This window comes from Coregonus lavaretus, assembly GCF_964263955.1.
Source record: "Coregonus lavaretus genome assembly, chromosome: 12".
NCBI classification, from domain to species: domain Eukaryota; kingdom Metazoa; phylum Chordata; class Actinopteri; order Salmoniformes; family Salmonidae; genus Coregonus; species Coregonus lavaretus.
Window position 1 is genome coordinate 58,876,156 of NC_139999.1, and position 11,617 is coordinate 58,887,772.

General features: G+C 40.9%; 1 protein-coding gene across 6 annotated transcripts in view; it reads left to right on the forward strand.

Moving 5' to 3' along the window:
• The window catches only part of LOC311138672 (oxidative stress-responsive serine-rich protein 1-like), a 36,017-nt gene extending 27,055 nt beyond the window's left edge, over positions 1-8,962 (forward strand). For 5 of the 6 annotated variants that reach the window (XM_084173458.1, XM_084173455.1, XM_084173453.1 and 2 more), the window contains one exon: positions 7,827-8,962. In XM_084173458.1, the coding sequence (XP_084029584.1) occupies positions 7,827-8,586 (760 nt within the window). In that variant the 3' untranslated portion in view covers positions 8,587-8,962. The remainder of the gene's footprint in view (positions 1-7,826) is intronic. The other variant, XM_084173454.1, reaches the window with a different exon arrangement.
• The last annotated feature ends 2,655 nt before the right edge of the window (positions 8,963-11,617 follow it).

Below are 11,617 nucleotides of genomic sequence, written 5' to 3' on the forward strand. Positions count from 1 at the left end.
GTTTCATCAGACCAGAGGACATTTCTCCAAAAGTACGATCTTTGCAGTTGCAAACCGTAGTCTGGCTTGTTTATGGCGGTTTTGGAGCAGTGGTTCTTCCTTGCTGAGCGGCCTTTCAGGTTATGTCGATATAGGACTTGTTTTACTGTGGATATAGATACTTTTGTACCTGTTTCCTCCAGCATCTTCACAAGGTCCTTTGCTGTTGTTCTGGGATTGATTTGCACTTTTCACACACCAAAGTACGTTCATCTCTAGGAGACAGAACGCGTCTCGTCCTGAGCGGTATGATGGCTGTGTGATCCCATGGTGTTTAAATTTGCGTACTATTGTTTGTACAGATGAACGTGGTACCTTCAGGCATTTGGAAATTGCTCCCAAGGATGACCCAGACTTGTGGAGGTCTACAATTTTGTTTTCTGAGGTCTTGGCTGATTTCTTTAGATTTTCCCATGATGTCAAGCAAAGAGGCACTGAGTTTGATGTCAATTAGCCTATCAGAAGCTTCTAAAGCCATTACATTTTTTGGAATTTTCCAAGCTGTTTAAAGGTACAGTCAACTTAGTGTATGTAAACTTCTGACCCACTAGAATTGTGATACAGTGAAATAATCTGTCTGTAAACAATTGTTGGAAAAATTGCTTTTGTCATGCACAAAGTAGACATCCTAACCGACTTGCCAAAACTATAGTTTGTTAACAAGAAATTTGTGGAGTGGTTGAAAAACGAGTTTTAATGTCTCCAACCTAAGTGTATGTAAACTTTCGACTTCAACTGTATGTACAGTGAGGGAAAAAGTATTTGATCCCCTGCTGATTTTGTACGTTTGCCCACTGACAAAGAAATGATCAGTCTATAATTTTAATGGTAGGCTTATTTGAACAGTGAGAGACAGAATAACAACAACAAAAATTTCCAGAAAAACGCATGTCAAAAATTTTATGAATTGATGAGTTAACATTTGATGAGTTATGAATTTTAATGAGGTAAATAAGTATTTGACCCCTCTGCAAAACATGACTTAGTACTTGGTGGCAAAACCCTTGTTAGCAATCACAGAGGTCAGACGTTTCTTGTAGTTGGCCACCAGGTTTGCACACATCTCAAGAGATTTTGTTCCACTCCTCTTTGCAGATCTTCTCCAAGTCATTAAGGTTTCGAGGCTGACGTTTGGCAACTCGAACCTTCAGCTCCCTCCACAGATTTTCTATGGGATTAAGGTCTGGAGACTGGCTAGGCCACTCCAGGACCTTAATGTGATTCTTCTTGAGCCACTCCTTTGTTGCCTTGGCCGTGTGTTTTGGGTCATTGTCATGCTGGAATACCCATCCACGACCCATTTTCAATGCCCTGGCTGGGGGAAGGAGGTTCTCACCCAAGATTTGACGGTACATGGCCCCGTACATTGTCCCTTTTAATGCGGTGAATTTGTCCTGTCCCCTTAGCAGAAAAACACCCCCAAAGCATAATGTTTCCACCTCCATGTTTGACGGTGGGGATGGTGTTCTTGGGGTCATAGTCAGCATTCCTCCTCCTCCAAACACGGCGAGTTGAGTTGATGCCAAAGAGTTCAATTTTGGTCTCATCTGACCACAACACTTTCACCCAGTTCTCCTCTGAATCATTTAGATGTTCATTGGCAAACTTCAGACGGGCATGTATATGTGCTTTCTTGAGCAGGGGGACCTTGCGGGCACTGCAGGATTTCAGTCCTTCACGGCGTAGTGTGTTACCAATAGTTTTCTTGGTGACTATGGTCCCAGCTGCCTTGAGATCATTGACAAGATCCTCCCGTGTAGTTCTGGGCTGATTCCTCACCTTTCTCATGATCATTGCAACTCCACGAGGTGAGATCTTGCATGGAGCCCCAGGCTGAGGGAGATTGACAGTCTTTTTGTGTTTCTTCCATTTGCGAATAATCGCACCAACTGTTGTCACCTTCTCACCAAGCTGCTTGGCGATGGTCTTTGTAGCCCATTCCAGCCTTGTGTAGGTCTACAATCTTGTCCCTGACATCTTTGGAGAGCTCTTTGGTCTTGGCCATGGTGGAGAGTTTGGAATCTGATTGATTGATTGCTTCTGTGGACAGGTGTCTTTTATACAGGTAACAAGCTGAGATTAGGAGCCCTCCCTTTAAGAGTGTGCTCCTAATCTCAGCTCGTTACCTGTATAAAAGACACCTGGGAGCCAGAAATCTATCTGATTGAGAGGGGGTCAAATACTTATTTCCCTCATTAAAATGCAAATCAATTTATAACATTTTTGAAATGTGTTTTTCTGGATTTTTTTGTTGTTATTCTGTCTCTCACTGTTCAAATAAACCTACCATTAAAATTATAGACTGATCATTTCTTTGTCAGTGGGCAAACGTACAAAATCAGCAGGGGATCAAATACTTTTTTCCCTCACTGTATATGTGTATTTCAACTCTAGCCAACTTGGATCTATACTGAACACAAATATAAACGCAACATGCAACAATTTCAAAGATTTTATTGAGTTACAGTTGATAGAAGGAAATCAGTCAATTGAAATAAATTCATTAGGCCCTAATTTATGGATTTCACATGACCCCCTCTCCTCTCAGACGATCCCGCAGGTGAAGAAGCCAGATGTGGAGGTCCTCAACTGGCGTGGTTACACGTGGTCTGCGGTTGTGAGGCCGGTTGGACGTACTGCCCAATTCCCTAAAACGACGTTGGAGGTGGCTTATGGTAGAGACATTAACATTCAATTTTCTGGCAACAACTCTGTTGGACATTCCTGCAGTCAGCATGCCAATTGCATGCTCCCTCAACTTGAGACATCTGTGGCATTGTGTTGTGTGACAAAACAGTACAAAGAGCATCTGTGTAATTATCATGCTGTTTAATCAGCTTCTTGATATGCCACACCTGTCAGGTGGATGGATTATCTTGGCAAAGGAGAAATTCTCACTAACAGGAATGTAAACAAATTTGTGCACACAATTTGAGAGAAATATGCTTTTTTGTGCGTATGGAAAATTTCTGGGATCTTTTATTTCATGCTCATTGCAAATGTATAAAACAGACTAGACAGCGAGCACACAAGTCTGTGGCTAAAATGCTGCTAGCGGTATGTGGTACATGCGACATAAACTTTTTTCATACTGGCCCCCGTGGGAATCGAAGCCCTAACCCTGGCCTTGCAAGCGCCATGCTCTACCAACTGAGCTACAGGGGGCCCATACATTCGGTAATACCTTTTACCCCGGTATGGTACAGAAACGGTATGATAGTCTGGATACTGCCCAACCCTACTTGAAATACCAGACTTGACTTATTAGGTTTAGTAAATAAATGATTAGGCTCTAAAACTTTGTGGATTGATTAATATTTGTAAGAAATTACTAATCTGGTTGTGATTCAGGGACAGTGCTAATGTCCTCTCGCAAAACAAACGATAGATTCAGTTTATGAACTCATAATAACAGTTAGTGGCAGTGCACTTAACATGATTTCCTGGTTTTAAAAAAAAAAGTATTTCCATTCCAAGGTCAAATTAGCTAAAATCCGGTCCTGTCCCTCAATTTTAGCTAAAGTTAAACTCCATCTAAATTAAAACTCTGAAATTGTGAAAATGAGGATGATGCCCTTTTTGTGTAAGAACTGTTTGAAAACAATTCATGGAATTTCCACCTGTTCAGGTGGGATGGAGTTCTTGGCACCCTGCAGAACGTCACACAGCGATCTGATTATAATAGGCGAATGAACTTTCATTGTTTATTTGCATATATCCTCCTATTTCTCGTGCTTGTCGCGCCCAAAAGCAAGAGAGATTGTGCAGTATGGCTGTCTTTGCACTTCCATCCGAACAATCACTTCGTCTGATTTGGCTTCGATTTCTTTTTCATGATCAAGTGTGAGAAAAGTTCAGTCCGAACCTTCACAAATGCACAGCACATTTCACATCGGACTGCATTGGCTAGGTACACGCATGGATTTCCCAGCAGCCCCATCAAGATTGTCGCATGGATCTTGAAACTGGCAGCAGCAGCAACCAATCATGATGTAAGTGTCTAGATTAGTTATTTTTCTATTATAAGTAAAGGACATGCTTTTCATGGATTGCATGCTTCGTCACAATATTGTTTTGAATGTTCTCTTGAGGACTGATGCCCGAATTAACATTCTACTACTCAATGCATTCTCTGAGCCATGTGCTGATGAAGATTTTGTCTAAAATGCTTTATGGTGACTTGGGAAAATGAAGAATATTTCTAAAGGAGGCAAATCATTAGTAGGAAAACCTTTGTCATCACTGTGATGTCGCCAGTTTGACTTTAGATGGAGTTTAACTTTAGCTAAGATTGAGGGACAGGACCGGATTTTTGCTAGCTAATGTTAGCATTGCTAGCTATTATTGACTAACTGTTCTAGCTATGGCAATTGCCATCTCTCTAAAGTAAATTTGACGACATGATAATGATAGCAAAGTTGTTTCCTACTAATTAGTTGCATACTTTACAATGACATTGCTATTTCCAGGCCTGAGAGAAAGTTAGCGCACAGACTTTGGTAGCTAGCAATCTAGCTAACTAATATTAGCTAGCCTGTTTACTGTTGTTCAAGCAGTCACCCAAAATGGACCAAGGTAGCCTACTTGATGTAACGACTCTTGTCTTTTGGATGTTAATGTTTTCTTTGATGTCTATAGAAAATAGAATGCTCAAATTGACAATTTGAAGAGTATTTGTCATTAGGTATTAGAGCTAAAACAACATGGCTTGTATTTGGATTAGTAACTACTAGCCTGCAAGCCAGAAGGAAGAGGGTTTACTATTATTATTATTATTATTTGCCAGATAGATATCTCATTAGGTGTATGTTTTTCTTTTATATATGATTCCTAAAACAAATGTAATCCTTCTGGCTGTTGAATGCAATAATGTATATATAACCCTAATGACTATTAGATATTAAATTATGTTACATGTTTTCTCAAATGTTAGCGTGAAAACCTTTTTTTAGGATTACCTTGCAGACAGGTTGCAAACTTAGCAACACAATTCCCTTCCATTCATGGTCCCCTTTCTTATGTGCTAAAGGGTCATCGCTGAGGAAGGCCTGCAGGATGAGAAAGAAACATGAAGTCATGGACTTCTTGGAGGAAGATGCTTTTGATGAGGACCTACTTGAATGAGAGACACACACAGGACAGACGGGTGAACATCAACTGGCAGAGAAGCAGCTGAACTGCTTCCCCCCCCCCCCCCAAACCCTCCTATGTTGATGCTGGTGGAGGTGGCTGCTCTACATATCAAGCTGGTGGTGCAGCTCGTAGAAATGCTCTAACCTGGTCCCAGATCTGTTTATGCTGTCTTGCTAACTCCTTATGTATGATAGTTGTCATGCGATGCTACCATATCAGTTGGCTATACATAGGAGTTGGCTATATAGCACAAACAGATCGAAGACCAAGCTAACATTTGGCTGATTGTCAGAACAGAAAGAGTGACACTTCAATGTACTTGAGGACTACTCTAGAAATTGTTGGCTTTGTTACAGGAACGATAGAAGGGAGGATATGATGTGGTTTGCTTGTATGGCACCTGAATGCGAGGGCAAGTGGTTGTGTATGATTTTTATGGTTATGATAGTGATGTAACTTGCACTTTATTTTCAGGTTTGAATGAGACAATGTATTCCCCTAACCTTATTCTTTAAATAAAGTTGTTTTTATTAATATTATATTACATGTGTGAGACTCAATGCTTTCTGTAATTTGTTTTGGTTTAGATATGTATTTAATTTACTACCTGGATAAGACAGTGTCTGATCATGTAAAATTCCATATCATTTTTTGAAAAGCACCATCAGTCATTAAAACAGGTGTTCCTTATTTTGTAGGGATCAGAATAGAAACACATTTTACTGGGCGTTATACCTTCCAGAGCTTGAGTTGTAAAAGAATAACTTGAAAATATACTTACATGCCATGACTTTCATTATAACCTTGTTTATGATCTGTTTATGTTATGTAAATAACTGAAAATATAATTCATGAAGAATGACAACCTTTAATTGCGATCTGGTTTCTTTATTTACTTTGAACAACAGAAAACATTCCAAAACATGTAATTCCAGTGTTTACTTATATATATTTTTAAGTTATAATCTCCAGTATCACAGTCTATTTTGCTAAAGGATGAAATCGACTGTGATAATACTGAAGAGTGTACAATGGGCTACTAAGTATTACTGACTTGTGTTTGGCCTCTGAGACTGACGTCCGTAGTCTTCCCTGTAGATAATCATGGCATTCTGCAATGAATACACTGCAGACAGGGTATAGTCCGGGATGGTCCACCATGCAAACAGGCTGTTCTGGTCCTGCGTCTTCTGGTGACCTATTAAAAAACCGTACAACCATGATATAGCAAATTAAGATGTGTGATGTATGCCTTTTTTGTTTCGACAAAACAAAGTAGCCTATACACCGGTAGAAGTTTGTCGCTTTCAGCGGGTTGAATACCATGTGCCTTTGTTGTTGTTTTTTTTTATGGGGGTGGGCTCTAGCCGATTCTATCAGCCAATCAGGGCTGTTTGTAAATACACTGAACAAAAAATATAAACATAACAATTGTTGGTCCCATGCTTCATTAGCTGAAATAAAATATCCCCAACGTTTTCCATATGCACAAAAAGCTTATTTCCCTGTTAGTGAGCATTTCTACTTTGTCAAGATAATCCATCTACCTGTCAGGTGTGGCGTATCAAGAAGCTGATTAAACAGCATGATCATTACATGCACCTTGTGCACGGGACAATAAAAGGCCACTCTAAAATGTGCAGTTTTGTCACACAACACAATGCCACAGATGTCTCACGTTTTGAGGGAGGGTACAATAGGCATGTGACTGCAGGAATGTCCACCAGAGCTGTTGCAAGATAATTTAATGTTAATTTCTCTACCATAAGCCGCCTCCAATGTCGTTTTAGAGAACTTGGCAGTACGTCCAACTGGCCTCAACCACAGACCATGTGTATGGCGTTGTGTGGGTGAGCGATTTGCTGATGTCAACGTAGTGAACAGAGTGCCCCATGGGGTTATGGTATGGGCAGGCATAAGCTACGGACAACGAACACAATGGTATTTTATAGATGGCAATTTGAATGCACAGAGATACCGTGACGAGATCCTGAGGCCCATTATTGTGCCATTCATCCTCCGCCATCACCTCATGTTTCAGCATGATTTTTTTTTTTTACGGTATCTGTGACCAACGGATGCATATCTGTATTCCGAGTCATGTGAAATCCATAGATTAGGGCCTAATTAATTCATTTCAATTGACTGATTTCCTTAAATGAACTCTCAATCTTAGAAAATGTTGCATGTTGTGTTTTATATCTTTTTTTACTATATATTCACATTTGTTCCCACGCCCACACAGTCGGACTGAGCTCAGGGAAATAAATTACAAATATATTTTGGAGTTATATTCAAACAAATACACACACAGTGATTTATTAGATATAAAGTGATGATGTGAAAATAAAATAAATACTGCATGGCAGCTTTAAACTGAGACCCAGCGATATGACTACCAGTGGCAGTGTGATCCAAAGATATTGCAGAGTGAGAGCAACGCAAGAGGCAGCACTTGCGAGCACCCACACAGAGCATCTGCGCATGTGCAGGGGAGTTTTTTTCCTCTCTTCTGCAACATGATAGCTTCGTATCTTGCTACGCGCTCTTTGTAATGTTAATGTGTACTTTGTACCACTGAGTCTTTAACATTTTATTTATTTCACTGTGATAGTTAGGCCTATATTTGGTATTGACACTGTTTTTCTACGTAGTAGTTGTATGAGGAAGACGTCGAGAGGAGCCGTGAGAAGTCAAAGACGCCGGAGATCCAAGTCTCCCATCCTCCACCCTCCAAAGTTCACCTACTGTGGCTCCAAGATGTCGCCCCCGCCTGGCCACCTGAAGCACAAGAACCTGCCGGAGGCCGAGGGCTGCAGCTCCTTCCTGGGGGTCCCCGTCAATAACGAACTGCTCTCCTCGGTCCAATCCTCCTCTGTGTTTGGTGGTGCTGGCTACGAGCCCCACATCCCTGCTGCCTCTGGGGAAGGCCCCACAGCCAGGCTGGAGGGCGAGGGTGTCACAGAGGCAGCTTCCTGCGTGGGGGCTGACCCTGTTTCTGGGGCGAGTGTGAGTGGAGCTGAAGCCAGAGCTGGAGCTGTGCCCTCTGACTTCCAGTCCCTGTCAAAGCTTCACGAGGGCGGGGGCCTGTGCCCCTGCGCTCGGAGCAAGGGCCAGTGTCAGTGCCCGGGCTGGCAGGGCGTGGAGGTCTACTCCTTTACGGGCCTCCGTAACGTCATCTCAGAGTGCGAGAGGAACTTGGCGAGCCCTGAGGACGCGTCCCAGACCTCCCCGCACCAGAGAACTCAGACCGCCGGGTCCACCACATCAGCATCAAGCTCCCCGCGTTCCTGTTCCGAACAGGCCCGGGGCTATGTTGATGACATCACAATAGAGGACCTTTCTGGTTACATGGAGTATTATCTTTATATTCCCAAGAAAATGTCACATATGGCCGAAATGATGTATACTTAAATTAATAAATAATTCAATAAAAATATAGATTTTTGTGGAGTGACTTAATGAATGGTAAGGCATGAAGTAATTTATATATAATGTTGAACTGTTTACTCTGCGGAGTTTCTACATTCTCTTCTGTTCAACTCCAGTACCAGAGCTGAAACACACATTGAATTCTTATTACTTTTGAGTTATTTGTTTTCCTTTCGTTATTGATGATTGTTCTTATTTCTGGTTTACAAATGAAGTTGCCAAAGCTCTATTGCAAAAACTGCAGGTGGGATTTGTGGGTATATGCGAAAATGTAATGCCATGTGTAATTGTTTTCCATGGCCAAGGAAGTTCATTGTCTGTAGTTTCCATTTCACTTTAATAAAACCTTTTTGTTGAAAACAAATGTTTGCCTTTGTCACACTTTTTTTTTTTCTCACTATTATCCAGAGATGTGGACTACTTGTGTTGAGACTTGACTTGTCAAAAAGAAAAAACACTCGACTTCAACTTGAGCATCTATGACTCGTGACTTAACTTGGACTTAAGCTGTTTGACCCGAGAGACTTGTTTAGATTTCCCTATCCCAAAAAGGCATCACCTTCCTCTCCTTCTCACCTTCCTCTCATTCTCTCACCTCCTCTCCTCTCGCAGCACCTTATGTTATTAGCCAACCAACCTCCACAGACCTCTCAACGTGCAGCCAGTGGACTAGTAGCATAAGAAAAACTGGAAATTAAAAATAGCATTGAAATTGGCATAAAACACATAACCATTGACTTGAGGACTCAAAACCCCAAATTAGGGACTTGTGACTTTACTCGACCTGGGCTGTGGAACTTGAGACTTGCCCATTATTACTTGGGACTCTAAGGTTAAGACTTGAGACTTGCTAAATTGTGACTGGGTCCCATCTCTGCTATTATCCCTTTGTATTGTAGGATTCATATGCTGTAGTTCCAAGCATATTGTTTATGTTACATAATGGGGTGGCTAGAGTATAGAATTGTGCCCTTTGTGATAGAAGCACCACATTTCACCCAACCAGCTGTTGCATTAATGGCATCAAATTGGAGAGCTTCTACATGTTTAAGTATAAGTATTTATTTCTAAGAACTCAATTGAAGAAGGGAATTGCCAGGAATTTGACCAGATGTTTAATTTCAACAGGGTGAGAGAGACACAACTAAAATCAACAGCTGTCTTTACCAAGGTTGGGGTCAATTCGGAATTTCTGAATTGAAATTTGAATTTGAAATGTACACACTCCACTAGGTTAAAGATGACAAAGATTCGGTTAAGACAACGGGATTCTAATATCCCATAACTCTTTGCAAAAATGGGACAGCAACGGCGCTAGTAGTTCTCAACGGCGCTGGTCCAATGAATATGTTTATTTTCGAACACTGCCGCATGGAATTATTACATTGTTCATTGGACCTCGTGCACTCCAAAATGATTTTAAAACTTTTAATTTCACCTTTATTTATACAGGTAAGTCAATTAAGAACAAATTCTTATTTACGATGACGACCTGTCCAACACATCAATAAACAACACATCAATAAACAACAATTACACTATACACATCTATATACACATCAATTACACAAAACATGAAATGCAAAACACAATCATGAAACAAACACATTCTTCAGTAAACATCTGCCTGAATTGCCCTAGAGGCAGCAAATCCACCAACTTTAAGGACTTTTGGAGATCATTCCACATGAGGTGCAAAAAAACTAAAAGCAGATTTACCTAACTCGGTGGAGATTGAAGGGATATCCAGGGTTAGCCATCCCTGAGTCCGGGTCTGGTAACTTATACGTCTGAAGGTTAATGAGGTAAAGTATGGCGGAAGTTTATGCAAGAGGGCTTTAAACAAAAAGAGCGCAATGCGTCGATCTACGAGACTTCGGGGGCCAGTCTACTTTCTGATACAAAATGCAATGCTGTATACTGAACCTATCATCTGTAATAATACGCTATGATAAACTGCGTCCAGTGGCTTCAATATAGTGGCAGCTGCATTCATATAGATGATATTGCCATAGTCGATAACCGGAGTGAATGTTGACTGAATTATTTGTTTTCTGCTATTTAACGAAAGACAGGACCTGTTCCAAAAGAGGAAGTGTCTGAATTTTCATCTTACAAACACTCACACACTTAAAACTTTTCATAAGTAAAATTGGACATTGACTAGAGCAGGGGTATTGAAATCTTACCCTACGAGGTACGGAGTACTGCGTGTTTCTGTTCTACCTGATAATTCATTGCACCCACCTGGTGTCCTAGGTCTAAATCCGTCCCTGATTAGAGGGGAAGAATGGGAAAAAAAGCAGTCAAACTGGCTTTGAGGTCCAGATTAGGATTTGAGGAGACTAGACCCTGAGCTTCAATGCAAATAAATAAAGAGGCTTGAAAAAACCTAGCACATTGAAATGCTAGAGCACATTAGTACCCTAAATAAGACATTGGTTAAATTATGTCTACTGTAAATGACTGAGGAAACTAAAAATATTTAAATCAATGCATTTAAAGAGTGACTGCCCCTAAAAATATACGCCTCCTTTTGAAAACAGCCTTGATATGAGTCATTTATTCTAGTGTCAAAATAGGAAAAAAATAAGAAAATGGTAATAGGATAATTTTGGTCCAAAAGTCAATCTCGTCAAAAACTGAGATTTGCGAGATGATATGAAAAAATGGTATGTCATGGAATGAAGGGTACTGTAACCGTTTTCCTTTGGTTTATTTCAATCCTGCCAACAGCTGGCAGCACCCAAGTAAATTGTGCGTTCTGTGAGCTTGTGTGGCTTACCACTTCGTGGCTGAGCCGTTGTTGCTCCTATACGTTTCCACTTCACAGTAACAGCACTTACAGTTGACCGGGGCAGCTCTAGGAGGGCAGACATTTGACAAACTGACTTGTTGGAAAGGTGGCATCCTATGACGGTGCCACGTTGAAAGTCACTGAGCTATTCAGTAAGGCCATTCTACTGCCAATGTTTGTCTAAGGAGATATTAAAATTAAAATTGCGTGGCTGTT